Raw genomic sequence first — 15,997 nt, 5'->3', positions numbered from 1 at the left:
AGAGTATTTCTAATTTTAACATGAAAATTACTTTGCACACAGACTATTCAAAATAAATACTCAATATATTGATGCGCAATTCTTTATTTTATTTTATTAAAAATACTTCACTAGAAATATGACTTTTTGTATGTGAAAGACTTGTAATATTAACTGAAAGATTGGCAAATTTTGTGAAGATATACCCAATATATAGAGAGTTATAAGTATTAAATTTATATCAACTTTAAACAAATACAAAAGGTCACGTGACTCAGTCAAATTGACCGACCCTGTGTTGGGAGAGTTAAACGGATAATCAGTGACTTTGAAATTTTCGTGTAACCTTCTCCTGATCTTTGCTTCTCTATCACTTTATCTCTGACTTGTTTGGAAAGCTCCTTGTTCTTCATGGTTGGTTGTTCGTATCACTATGCAAGTTGTGGCTTTAACAGATGCATTTACTCTGAAGTCAAGTTAAACCACTTTGATTACATACAGGCAGAGACCATTACACTAATCTTGTGACTTTTCAAACTAATCTTTTGAACCTTAACTGATTTAGGGTTGACGTAGCAAAGGGGCTGAATACTTATGCAATTGAGAAGATTCTAATTTTCTTTAAAAATCTAACGTACTTACATAATATCAGCATTTTTTTTTTTTCTCAGTTTGGATTAGATTGCATAGATTCTAAATATAAAGTCTTATTTCAAATTTTAATATATACAAGTATTTATGTCACCTTTTGAAATGGGCCAGACTGGTACTAGTTATCATCTATTGTCATATATATCCTTTACCTAAATAAAGGGATTAATACATGTTTATGAATTTTAACATCCGGTTAATGAGAATGTCATGTACACACGCATTAACATTTTGAAAAAATTCATTTTATAGAAATGTTGTCCAATGAAGAAAATATTATTATGCCATTTCCAAAATTCTATTCAGAGAGACTCTAGAAAAAACAAAAACAAACTTATTTCAAGAAAATGCTTTCACTCTAAAACACCCAAGTGAATAAATTCCATTCACTTGTTGAATGATTTGTTTTATTGCATTGCAAAAATAACTGATGGATAAAATGTTTTGAAGGTTGAAATATCTTTCTACAGATTATGCAGCTTCTGATAAATAAAATATTTTTATGTGCAATATTTGAATGCAATTTCAGCTTTGAAGATTAGAAAAAAACTTCATTGTGATACTTTTTTAAACAATTAAAAATGATTACATTTGTTACAGATTTCAATTATTAATTTTTATGTCTTTCTACACTTATAAACTTTCCAGTCAAATTATTTTATAAAACTGTAATTTTTATCTTTATTTTGATAAAAAAACATCTCGTGCAGTATCAGTGCATTTATAATCACTGGCTTTTATTAAATATAATTTTTTTAATGTATCCAATTATAAACAAGCTAATATTTTTGTAATTATTAATCAGAAGGTTTCATCTTATATATGTAATAAGCTTTGAACCTGTTTTGTTCCCAATGGGTTACTGGTAAGCTTACAGACTTATAATGTTAAATATGGGATTCAATTTACTGTGGTAGACATAGTGCAGATAGCCCATTGTGTAACTTTACACTAAAACACCAAACCAATCAAAAAAGAACTATTTTATATTCATACATACAACTTTTAAATTTCTTTATGGTAATTTTTTGGCTCAGTGAAGCAGCTACTAGGTCAATAAGACCTAATATAAGCACAATCTATCAGCCTTGGCCTTGTCAACAAAATTACATGGTTGAGTATAAAGTGATCTAATTATGGCTACATTATCTTTTTTCCAGGCTCTATGCAATAAGAGACCTCATGAAGCAAGAAGTTGAGGCAATGTTAGAAGCTGGAATCATTGTGGCTTCAAATTCAGCCTATTGTTCACCAGTGGTAATCTTGAAGAAAAGGGATGACTCAAACCGCTTCTGCATAGACTTACGAAGCAGAAACTCGTGACAAAGTTCGACTCTAAACTTATGGGCAACCCAAATGCTATCATGGCAAAACTAGACAGGGCCAAGTTCTTTTCAAAGATCAACCTCAGTAAAAGTTATTGGCAGATCCCAATGGAGACAAGATTTAAGGAGAAGACAGCATTTCTGACACCATACGGATGTTACCAAGAATATGAAGACAGACTGTTTCAGGTAATGTATGTAAGTAAAAAGCTATTAAGTAGTAGGAAGAACTATTCTGTGATCAATCAAGAGTGTTTGGCCATCATATTGCCATCCAGAAGTTCCAAAACTAACTATATGGGAAAGAGTTCATCATTCAGATGGACCAAGAACCACTTGCATACATCCAGAGGTGCAAAATTGATAGTGTGAACATCACGAAGTGTGCATTGTACCTCCAGAACTACAGATTCCATATTGAAGACACCATTGGGATTGCAAATGTTGGTGCAGACTGTAGGAGAAGATTTTGTGTATGAACTGAAAACAGTCTTTGTGTATAGTGTAAAAAAATATTATAAATATTTTTCTTGAAGAGGGGCTTACTGTTGTATATACAAGACTATTTAGTATAAGACTTATTATTTAGTTCATTTAGTGATCTAATATTTAATGATTATTTAATTTTAATAACAAGAATGTTAAAAGTAATTATTTTAAAGGTGACAGTTATGACAAATTTTGTTACGTAACTCGGAATGAGTTGTTGACATCATCTTACTTGAATCTTTTAAGTATTTCTTGTTCTGTGTAATATTGTTGTCACTAGAAGTCTAGAAAGTTCTACATCTCAGTTGGAATATTTATAAATTGGCATCCTACAATGTAAAGAAAAAAGCAAGTAAAGTGTGAGATAATTATACAGATCCATACTGAGTGATTGTCAGTTTAGCCATGACAGGCAATTTATAAAGAAGTATAGAAATTATGTCAGAAAACGTTCAGTTAGTGAAAGTGAAGTTAGACTGCCTGATTGTCAGTTTAGCCATAACAGGTGATGTATAAAGCGAGTTTCACAGTTTAACAGAGATAATGAAGAATAATTCATCTTGTCAAAGAGTGTTCTAAAGTAAAAGGAGACAATTATTTAAAGTTCTGGATATCGCTGTGGTAACCCATGGGGTAACGTAAGTGAATTTATCGTATATTGTATAGTAAAAAACAGAGTAGAGAAAAATAAGTTGTCTTTTCAATTGGGTTCTAAAGTAATTGAACCAGCTTGTGTGGACTTTTGATAGGAAAATAGAATTATTTAGAGTTTTAGATACAACTGCAATATCCTATAGTGTAAAGAAATTTTGTATATACATTTGACTTATTTTGAATATATTATTTTAAAACAAGTGGATAGTGTCCTGTCCATTTATTGTTTGAATATAATACCAACAAGTCACAGACACCTATTATAAAAGAACCTGCAGCCTTATATAAAAACTTGACAAAGAGCAATCTTTGTTTTACATATTTCAACTGTTAAGTTACTGTAATAACAACTATCTAAGATGGTAAAAAAACAAGACATGGAAAGTCATAGGAATTGTTCACGATTGAAAAACTCCTTCAATAAATCAATAAAAAATCCAAAAGAACAAGATCAAATCCATTCAAAGTAGCTAAACAGTAAAAATACATTGAATTGTCAAAATATGTTTCACAAAAAGTTTGAGAAATGTTTGAAAGTGAAATTTCATGTTATGAATTGGACACATTTACACAAAAATATAGACAAATTACAACATTCAAATTCAACTACAAAAAAAAATAAAAAATTGTGGAATTTTTTTCCCACCATCTATTTATACTTAGTAGAGAAGTAAAAATATAATTGGTGGAAATTCTCATAAACAAATTTTCACTTCATCATAGTAACTAAATTAACTCTTTGGAATACATGCATATGCAAAGAAAATTAAATCCTATCAAGATGTTACCCCTCTAAAAGCATATTTTGAAAAGTAGCTTACCTGGCTGAATTTTAGCCTGTCCTTCACACTGATAGTCAGTGGGTCTGACAACAATTACAACATAAAACTGAGAAGTAGGAAAGTCTTCTCTCTGGAAAAATGCATCTTAATTATTTTTAATAAACTACAAAAAAACAAAAAAAACAATATATACTAACTTATAATAAGAGTAAAAGTCAGTGACATGTTCGATGCTGGTTCACATAGATACTTCTATAAGCAAACAAAGTTTATACAGTAGCTTTAGCTGTTATAAATTAATTAAAGGCACACACTGAACTAGCAGATACATTAAAAGAATTAACACATAAAACAATGTATTGTTTATCACTTCTTATAGCTGGTGCTAAAAGTAATGAAATGGTTAAAAAACTGGTTGGGAAGTCAGTCACTATGTTACACACACACACATTTGTACAAGTTTATTTATTGTATAATACTTTGTATAATTTTTGCTAATCTTTTAAGTTAATTTTGATCAGAAAAACATGGCAGATTTTTGTAACTTTACACTTAATTCACAACTCTGTCCAATAATGAAAAATATTTGAAGCTCGAGTACCATAAGTATAGCTTATGCAACAAAAAAGTGATATTAGCAACATTTCCTACAAAAATACATAATGTCATGTGCACTTTGACTCCTGTCCACATAGAAATAAACATATGAATGATGTGTAAAATTTATTCTCAAAATAACATTATCACAAGCATTTAATTCTGATACCAAACTTAGAATTTTCTAATTAAGCATAAATAGCTTTTTGATTACTAAATGCATTATATAATATCCAGTTTTGTTTTTGTTTTTTGTTCAGGGATGAACTAACTGATTTTGACTTGAAAAGGTGCTTGTTTTAAGGTGTTTTTTTTAACTAGTTCCTCCATACTTATGCTTGACTTAGGATTATTGTAAAATAGGCAAATGTTTTTGATATTATTGGACCCCAGGTAGACAGCACTAACCTTAAAACCATTTGCTCAATAACTAGGAGAATTTCAAAATGATAAAAACCCCATAACCCAAGAGCTTTTGAAAAGTGGATCTTTCTTCTTCAAGGGCAAGCTAGGAAAATTTGAAACATACTATTCTGTCCAACAATTAAGATATTAACTTTTTTATATACCAAAAGGGCTTTGAAACCTGTCTTGATATAAATGTCAGAAAAGTTGGGAAAAGGTTGTATAATGTTTTATTAAACTTATCATAAAAGAATATATAAATCATTTATTAAAATATTTTTTTTTTTATGGGACCTTATATTAAGACAAGGTCTCAAAGACCATTTGGTATATAAAAATTGAAGAGTATAAAAAAAAACTTCTCTCAGACTGATATTTGGTATTTACTTGGATGAATACTTTTATGTTAATATTTCTTATGATTACATGTTAAATTTAAATACACTTATTAAGAAATAAGGTATCAATACAAGATGAAATACATAACAATTTAATAATGATAATAATAAATAGTATTAATTTATCTACATTGGTTCTTTATTGTCATTAACTTACTGTAAAAATATAAACAGAACAACGACAGTAGCTTAATCCCTTAAGGGTTTTTCATTACCGTAGCAATGCTCTGAACACAACAAACTCGGCACGAGGCACATTAAGTGGTGCATGATACATTTGGCATGTATATACAGGTGGAGATGATGTCTAGCATACATAAATATACAGGTGGAGACTATATCTACCATGCATAAATATACTGGTGGAGACTATATCTACCATGCATAAATATACTGGTGGAGACTATATCTACCATGCATAACTATACTGGTGGAGACGATGTCTAGCATACATAAATATACAAGTGGAGACCATGTCTACCATGCATAAATATACAAGTGGAGACCATATCTACCATGCATAAATATACAAGTGGAGACCATATCTACCATGCATAAATATTCGGGTGGAGATGATGTCTACCATGCATAAATATTCGGGTGGAGATGATGTCTACCGTGCATAAATATTCGGGTGGAGATGATGTCTACCGTGCATAAATATTCGGGTGGAGATGATGTCTACCGTGCATAAATATTCGGGTGGAGATGATGTCTACCATGCATAAATATACTGGTGGAGATGGTGTCTACCATGCATAAATATACTGGTGGAGATGGTGTCTACCATGCATAAATAATCGGGTGGAGATGATGTCTAACATGCATAAATATATGGGTGGAGATGATAAAGGGTTAATAACTTACAACAACTCATGTAAAAATATTTTATTTCCCAGATGTCCAATATATACCACTTTTGAGAAACATTCTTACGGAGTTTGACTTACCCTGACTGTGATCCCTCCCTTATGTGACATTGTCTGATACAGCCCTACAAACTCAATTTTTGTGTCCAAATCCAACACTGGACACTACAAAAAAAGAAATCATATGTCAATTATCTGTATAACTTAAAGTATATATATATTTTACATTTTTAAAACATGTATATATATATATATATATAAATGTAAAATTATCATTTTAATCATAAAGAGATATTCAAAAGATACTTACCACCATCACTACTTTCTTAGGTATTACTTTGGCTAATTAACCAAGGTACAGACCTCTATTTGCATGGCACAATATCAGAAAAATCTCCTTCATATGAAAATGTGATGGAATTAGTTATTTGTCAAACACCCTTTATTTGTATCACTCAACTTCAGTTATATGTATTTCTTGCTCTTAAGATTAATAGCCCACTTGTCAAACAAAACTTTACACTTTTTTTTATCAAAGAGCTTCCACTTTCATTTTAAGATACAAAAAATTAATATCAAATCAAAAAATATGACTATTACTGTATACTTATTATCCATATGTATACATAGTTGAAAATGGGGTTGGAGAATGGAGAGATGCTTGTTACAACTGCTCATATGAAACAAACATGACAGAAATTAACATCACAGGATGTAATGTGTAATGTTCTATTTGAGTAATAAAAAAAAAAGTTTGGTTTTGTGAATAAAGTGGATCTCTATGGAGTTCTCTAAGTTCTGGTGTTTGCCCCAACTTAAGAGAAACTTCTCCTTTGGCCAAATAAATGGCCAGATAAATGGTCAAATGTAAGGGCATTCATAACTGTAAACATTAAAATGACACTTATCATGAGCCAATAAACTTCTGACAGGTAGTGATGTCCAGAAGATATGCTAAATTGGAGGTTTAGCATCTTTAATGAATTAATTCAGTTGAAGGAGTAGTAAAGTCAATAAGTGACAACCACTCCTCCAAGTGGGTATGTATATAAAGTACCTTAATCTCTTCACCAAAGCTGAGATAAAGGACAAATAGTGCCAATGTATATATATTTCTTCAGGAGGTTGCTGTTGTCCAAAGCAAGGATTTATCAAATCTAAAAAGAAAATGAAATATCCTATTTTCTGATGCCATGAAAGAGTTCTAGGGATAATAGTAAAAAGCAGTGTTGGGTGTTACTTTCTAAGAGGCTTTAAAAAAAAGTATTTCAACAGTCAGAGAACCTCAAACAGACTTACCTTAGTAAAGTCAGTGGCTTTTACATTGGTAGGTTACCACAGAAGTGATTAATGGACATACTAAAAATGATCTAAACATAATGACACTGTGCTAAACAAAGTTGCTGATAAATCTAAAAAAACATAGGTTAGTTAAAGGTGCAAAATTAAATATTCACCAAAAATCAGTAAAAGTGAAGTTCAAAAGTCACTAGCAAAGTGGTCAATGAAGGCTTCTCCAAAAAAAAGACTTAAACACACTGAATATAAGGTAAAGTGAAAATCTGCATAAGCTTCCATAATCACTGCTCCAAGATTTTCCAACAATTCTAGTTGATGCCATGAAAGGAAGCCACAATACAAATAAGTTAGTAAACCAAATACTACCCAATCAAAAATGAAAAATTCTGCCAAAGATGTATACCTGGAAGCAATATATACAAATGAAGAAAAGACGTGACATTAACACGCAGCAAGGAAGATAGACAAATTTAATTTCAGCAGATCAAGGCATGATATAAGAAAGAGCTGTATGGTACATCCATTCAAATTCAAGAAGAGGTAAATGGAAGAAGTAAAATGTAAGCTACCACATGAATGTGTCATAAAAATGAAGCAGCTGTAGGTAACCACCACTGGCAACCATAAAACAAGAAAAATGGTGAGGGATGCAGACTGTACTAACTATACAAGTTTCAAGTAAATAATGAGTAAAAGTTTGATAAAAGGGGTATCAGGTGAATGAAAATAAAGCAAAGAATGATAAAGTACATCTTAATGAGAGTGACACAGTCAAACTAGTGAAGAACAAACATCCTAGTGCTGCAACATTATAAGCCAATAATAAATAAAAGATAACCACATAATTAGGAGCAGGAGGATCCTCAGGCAGTTGATTCAGTCAGGAAGCTACGACAGAAGGAACATGTGAAAATAACCCTACCAAGTATACAAAACAGCAGCTGAAGTATTTATACTACAGATGAATTAAACAAAAACCAGTCAACTCTCATACGTACAAAACTGTCAACAGGCCAAATTTCTCCACGAGAAAGTGCAAAAGGCAAAGTTGTAAAATCTGGACAAAGTAGATTTCAAAAGCACAAAAGAAATAGAAACAACAATTATTATGTCAAAGTACATACAGTTCATTCAAAAAGCATTGTTTAATTAGATGCAGCCAGACATATTACTTTGGCCATAGGCACATTCAAACAACTTTGTATCTGGAACACTTTGCAGCTATGCAGTTGTGAACAAGGCCCAAAACTTTTTTCTGAGATGTTGGTTACATGGTTGTGGTCACTAATCAAATTAGCTACTGAAGTGAGTCTCTCATGGTTATCCTATGGAATATAGCATAGCACAGGAGCTTAAGAGGTTAGTAAATTTATTATTAATATCATAATGTCATCTTCAGTAGGCACTGATAATGTTACAATGTTCAACTTGCCATCAGACGTTTCCAATTATCTTCAAAAGCTGTAGTAATCTCTTTCATTATCCCATATTAATATTCTTAGAACAACCATGTAGTTCATTTGCAATATAAAAAATAATCAAGCTCATTGGTTTACTTTTTCTTTCTTCTTTATACTTCAGATATTAGTTTACACTGTAGAGAATTTCAGAAGCACAGAATATGCTTTACATATTTTTTCTAATAACATATAATTCATCTTAACCTTATCGCAACAGGCTCATATTTTACACAACCTTGTAACCATGGTGGTGTAGTTACTGTGTCTTCACAAAATATGTCAAGCTTTCAGTAAACATCAAGTCTTTTGTTGACAAAAGTTCAGTATTTTTACTAAAACTTTGTACATAATCGTATGAAGTCAAATGAGTTGATTGCTCCGAAGTGCAAAATGATTTTGATGTTATGATTAAAATATTTTTCTTTATCTCAAAATTTTCCAATTTCACTTGCATAATCCCTAAAAACCTCCTAAATGAATATCAAATGTTTTCTTTCAGAAAGACTTCATATCTTATCTGTTATTTACTATACTATAACTCTATAAAAGGTTTGTCGATCTGATCGACCTCGTAATTACTATAAAAAATTGGAAAATAATTCCAAATTACCCTTTTTATCTTTCTGGAATGACTGCAAATTGTAACAGGAAACACAACTGTTAATCCTAAATAGCTTAAAGCTTGTAACAGAATATATCTATTTTTACTTAATTTTATTCATTTTCCATGTCTAACTAACAATCCTGCCATATTAATTGTTTATGTGCATATATACATCGTAGGAATAGGAAGACCATTACATTTATGTATCTGAAGACACATTATAACTACATACAAATCTGAATAAACAAGTGAGCACAGAATAATTTTTTTCTGGAAAACCATGGACCACTACAAGTTAACAATGTATCTCCTTTTACTAAAAACATCCTTTCTGAAATGCAAAATTTTAAGTTAAGAAAATTGATAAAAGCATTAATCATCAAAGAAACTAATCTTAAAATACAGACAAAGGATGTTACTTTCAATTTTCAAAGAACTTACAAATTTTTAACATTACTTTTCACCTAAAAACTATTTATTTGTTTATAACTTTAAAATAATGTATGACAAATCAATCTCACCAATAAACTCAATATACTTTTAATGAATTTTAACCTATAATCATAATTTTAATTATTTTCCTTCTGTCAATCTTTTATCAATTTCTATTCCATACAATAATTTTATCTCTTTAGAGCCATACACTAATTATTCAACAATATATTGTTCCTGAAATTAATTGACATTTCTTCCCACTCCACACGTATAAAAAGAAGACTGAAATTATACTTAACAGTTATTTAAGTTAACCGTTCTGTTATAAAATTTCTGATAAATGTGAATAATCAAAACATAGAGACAAAAATTGTACTTTTGATGTAAAAATATGTGTTACGTATTTCTTTTAACATGGCCAAATGTTTCCAGTCAGCAAAAGGTTTTTCAAAAACTATGAAGTTCAAACAATTTTTGGATGCATTATGCATATAAAACAATGCTTGTAACAGCAGAGAAACATTCTGATGTGTCATATTTCTGCATGATCAAGAGCTATTACCTCATGTGCATGCCCATGTAATTTCCTACACATGTCAAAAGCCTTGAACAAAGCTCTCACTTTTATACATGTCAATGTGTATTGCACCAGCCTATGATGTAATCATCATTAGACTATAGCCCTCCACCAACAGGAAAGTAACATCCTCCATGTGGGTAATCCACACATGCATTAGCACAAGAACACAGGCTCATTCTAGATGAGGCAAATTAAATGCACCAGATGTGGGGAGGTAGGTAGTGCAGAAAGATGAGTATCTACTTGAAATACATTTTCAGGTTAGAAAAATGTTAACTTCGAAAAGGCTATTCACCCCTCTGGACCACCAAGAGCTAGAATTCCACATTAAAGATAGTATACAGGGCAATGCAGAGAATTTATAAAGACAAGCTCCTTTTGGAAAATAGCATTAGAAAGAGAAATCCCATGGAGTGTGACATCCACAAGGATATCATTGTGTGGGTTGTCTAGTAGAGCAGCACTCAATGGGAGATCGCATACATCTCAAGCAAAGAATGCTCTTTGCCCTACAGAGGTAGTAGAACAATTGTCAAAAAAATCTTTTGCTCAGTGCTAATGTATCACTAAGGAGGGCAGAATTGCTTAATCATCCAATATCTCACAGGTGGAGAGTTAATTATGAGTGTGTGATGTTGCTAAGGCTGTAAATCATGTGGGACTGAGTGAGCCACCACACCATGACAGGTTGAAAACAAGATAGTGTATCTCTGGAGATACTTGTAACTGGCAAACCACACACCAATGAATGGGACATGAATGAACATGTCTAAGAGGAATGAAAAACTCCCTAAAACTTAGCATTTTCCTAAACTGAAAATGTATTTCCAATAGATACTTACCTCTCCTCATAAAATAGCGTTTCTTGATTAGTACTGCCCTCTACCAGTGCAAATTGACAATGCTCTGCCATTAGCCTTTCACCTCCCACTTCTGTATATCCACATGCAAACGATTATGCAGCAGCTCTCCACCAATAGGAGCACGACACCACTCTTACTGTAACAAGTGCTCTCTTCACACTTGCACTTATCAATCACTTCAAGATTGGTCAGAAGACCTACACGATATATTACCAAATGTGGGAAGGCTGGGTGGGAAATGTGAGAGGAGGTAAATATCTATCGGAAATACATTTTCAGTGTAGGAAAATGCTAAGTTCCAATATGATATCTTATCTCTGCTCACAAAATAGCTAGAATCCCACAATGAACTGGTGGAGGGCCAGTGAAAAAACTATCCTCATTTAGGAAGCACCCAAAGAGAGACCAGGAAGTATGGAACCAACAGAGAAAACATCATACCTCAGTGGGAGACCACACCACACCTGATCCAGGTATACTTTTTGCTCTTTTATGACTGTGTTTCAAACATAAAAGGTGGAAAAATACAAAGGAATCCCAGAATATGTACAATTGATTAATGGGACACCTGGTGTTGAGTGGTTAGAGCACAACAGACTGTAGTGGTAGTTTGACCTCATCCAACACCAGGTGGTATCTGGAATGGTAGATCAGCTCCACGGTAGGTAGAGGATCACCTACTTCTTCACCTCGAAACAGAAATTGGAAGATGAGCTGCCTTACCAAAATCCATCTCCACTTGCACGCATTTCCAACACAACCAACAACAGATCCACCATGAACTGATATCCAGTGTATGATAGAAAGGTGGAAAGCCTTGACAGGATGACATCTCCAGTCTGAAATCTGGCAGCAATGGGTATGGTACTTCCAGTCTGTGGTAGGAGGAGGATACCTGGGTATGAACATGTGGGAAAACATGCTGCATCCAGCTGGAACCAACACCAGTTCCACCAGAAACTGACATCCAGCAGATGGTTAGATGAAGGAAAACAAACCTGGGGTGCATCTCCAGTCCAAAACCTGGCGGCAGTGGGCATATGTTCAATTAGTTCACAGTGGGAGGAGGGATACCAGCTAGAACACATGTGAGGACTTACTTAGCTGGACCATCTCCAACCAACACCAGACCCACCGGGAATGTACATCCAGAGAATGACAGGTAGGAGGAACGTCTCAGCCTGAGGAGCAAACTGAAATGATATATATTCATGACACAGTAGAGTGCTTCAACCAAAAACTGCCGGCAACAATCTCTGTCTGCTTTACTCATGTTAGTCCATAAGTGTACAGTCCGGGATGAACATATTTATGATGCGCAAAACTACTATAAAGAAGTACTAGCAGTCCCATGGAACATCCTATCTTTATGGTGCGCACAATCCAATCCTGCAACATAACTGTTTAAGCATAGATGACAATAGAATGAAAATACACAACCAACACCTGGCAGCATCTGGAATTATACATCAGGTCCATGGTAGGATTGGCAACATTTTACTTGACATCAAGTATGATCACAGGATGGACAGTGCAGATTTTCAAAAAAAAAGTATACTTGGTCAGGCATCACTTGCCACAGAGTAGGATCCACAATAAACTAGCTAAAAAGGTCCCTGAAAAGTAAGAAAGTCAGAAAAGCAACCTTTCATAATTCAAAAAATTAAATACATAGTAAAGAAAAACTAAGTCTGTAGTATAAAGGAAAATGTCAACAAATCTGTAAACAAAAACTAGCATATCTGTAAAATACTATTGCCAACTGAGAAGTGATTAATGAGTGCAAACGTGAAGAGGGTGCTGGTTAAGATAGGACTGGTGTCTCACTCCTATTGGTGGAGAGCTGCTGCGTGATCATTTGCATGTGGATATGTAAAAGCGGGAGGTGGAAGGCTAGTGGTGGAGCGTTGAAAATTTGCACCAATAGAAGGCAGTACTAATTGAGAAAAGCTATTTTGTGAGCGGAGGTAAGATATTATATCAAAAAAAGAGAAAGAGACATGAGAGCCTTTGTGTCAAAAGCACTATGTCACAGAGACAAAGAAGTAGGTCAAACCCACCCACATATGAAATGAGAGAGACCACATGAGCAAAGAAAAGCAGCATGGGGTTTGAGACTAAAATAGAGAGCTGAACCAGCCACCTCAAATGATATGACTATTTAAGGAGAAGAGAAAATCACATCAGAAGGGGTAAGGAGAGGCCAAATATCTATACAGTGGTGAAATAATAGATCTCAAGAATGTAACCTCCGAGGAAAAACCTAATGGAAGGATGGGGCCATAGCCAACTTGAAGGATGAAGTGCTCACAAGATGAAGCAGGTTCAGCTAAAGTAATCTAGCAGGAGAATAAAAATCCTGGATTCAAGATTAAAATTAAACTAATAATGTGTTGCACAATAGCAGTAATATAACTGACCATCAGTGAATCCAGTTTCCATGAAAGCATTAGATTTAATACTAAAAACTTCAGGAGATGTCAGAAATGTGGGTACAAGAATGTATAATTCACTTAACTCTCTCAATACAGGCTCAGTCAATTTGACCAACCACATGACCTCTTTGTACTCGTTCAAAGTCTACAGATTTGACACTACTAACTTTTAATAGTGTGAATATCTTCACAAAATTTGGCAGACTTTTAGTAAACATTATAAGTCTTTCACATACAAAAAAATCACATTTTTAGTGAAGTATTTTTAATAAACTAAAAAAAAAGATTTGTTCGTGAACATATCGATTATTTGTTTGAAATAGTAAGTGTGCAAAGTGATTTTCATGTTAAGATTTAAACTACTTTTCTTCATCTCAAAAATCTCAAATTTCATTTGTGTAATGGCTAAAACCTCCTAAATACATTTGAAATGCTTGTTTTCAGTAAAACTTTATATTTTATTTGTTATTTTCTCTCCCCTAACTCTATACAAGGTTGGTTGTACCCCCCAAAAAAATTGAAATAATTCTAAATTCCCACCTTTTTCTTTCTAGAATGAATTCAAATGTAACATGAAACTACATTCATTTATCCTAAGTAGCTTAAAATTTGATTTCCCTTTGAACTGTGTCTAACTGCTATGTGTGCCATTATAAGTTGTTAATCACTTGGGGAATGTGCAGCTCATGTTACGCTACCGAATTACTTTATTCACAAGCTTTTCACCTGCATGCTTCGTGAAACATTTTTATTATATTATCATTATTATTTATTTTACCTAATTGAACCTTAGCTAAGCTAATGAGATCACTATTTTTACATTTTAATTACCATTATGATAATAAATAATGGTGTTTTCTTTTTTTTTTAATGGTATTAGTTAGAAAGAAAGAAAATGAGCCAGGCATGGCAATGGTACATGGGCCTAATTATAACCTTGAAAAATACTGGCCAAAATCCTATGTTAGATTAAACAATGAAAAGAAAATCAAATTAAAGGTAAATATAAATATAAAATATAAATAATATTTATATTTATTAAATATAAAGGAAAGTTTTAAGTGATAAGCTTAAAAGTTAGTATCTCTTTTTCATATAATTAAGAAAATTATGAAAAGAAAGTCAACACAACAGGGTCATTCCATGTAAAATCACCAAGCAAAAAAACCATTTTGACACCCAACATTTCAGAATTGGCCATTTTTTTAACTGATGGTACCTATCTATGGGTTAAGTATACCTGCAAGTTTTTTTGCAAAATTCTTTCTCCTTCCAGAAATAGAAACATTTGAATTTTATCCAAATTTGGTCAAAAATTGCTTGTGGTGGCCATTTTAGATTTTCACAAATACCCTATGCCATTGTAATTATTTTCATAATTTTACCCAATTTTATTGAAATTGGGCCAAGATTTTCCCTCCCCTTAATTCAAGTATGAGGAATCCAAATATAGAATCAGCTTTTACTTATATCCTGAAACAATCCCTCCAATTACACTTTAAACCCCCCTACTATAGAATTTAAGATTTACGAAAGGGTTCATGCCCAGTTTTTAAATTATTGGAATTCAATGTTTGACAAATCGTATCAACACCAAATTTGGAGAAAATACTCTTCAAACCATGTAGTTTACTATATTAAAAACCTGAGATGTTTTTTCCTTGTTCCAAAGTAATAGTCCTCTGATAATTGACTAAATTATAAAGTGAATATGCCTAAATTGTATTTCACGTGATATATTGATAATTGCTGTTCAATTTCAAAGAATGCTTAAAACCATATTGAGGTTAATTTTATAACAAAACTGAATATTATCTACATGAGTTACAGAAGATTGACACAATTCTAAAGTCAGTTTTAATAGTATTAATTATTCTCTGACATCACCCTTATAGAAAAAAGGCTAATCTCTATTCAACAAATTATTGTATAGTCATGTGAAATAGAATTTAGGCATATTCACTTTATAATTTAGTCAATTATCAGAGGACCATTACTTTGGAACAAGGAAAAAACATCTCAGGTTTTTAATATAGTAAACTACATTGTTCAGTAGGGGGGTTTAAAGGGTAACTGGTGGGACTGTTTTAGGATACAAGTAAAAGCTGATTCCATATTTGGATTCCTTATACTTGAATTAGGGGGAGGAAAATCTTGGCCCAATTTCAATCA

The 15,997-nt window shown here is 32.5% G+C and overlaps 1 protein-coding gene across 1 annotated transcript in view; it reads right to left on the bottom strand.

Annotated features, from left to right (window-relative positions):
- Window positions 1–15,997, bottom strand: part of LOC106466299 (SID1 transmembrane family member 1-like) — a 185,677-nt gene that overhangs the window by 148,471 nt on the left and 21,209 nt on the right. The window contains exons 5-6 of the mRNA XM_022394275.1: window positions 6,231–6,314; window positions 3,920–4,010 (exon numbers count right to left, since the gene is read on the bottom strand). Of these exons, the coding sequence (XP_022249983.1) occupies window positions 3,920–4,010; window positions 6,231–6,314 (175 nt within the window). The remainder of the gene's footprint in view (window positions 1–3,919; window positions 4,011–6,230; window positions 6,315–15,997) is intronic.

This window comes from Limulus polyphemus, unplaced genomic scaffold (genome assembly GCF_000517525.1).
Source record: "Limulus polyphemus unplaced genomic scaffold, Limulus_polyphemus-2.1.2 Scaffold2215, whole genome shotgun sequence".
Lineage (NCBI taxonomy): Eukaryota > Metazoa > Arthropoda > Merostomata > Xiphosura > Limulidae > Limulus > Limulus polyphemus.
This window is presented reverse-complemented; position numbering and strand designations above follow the sequence as displayed.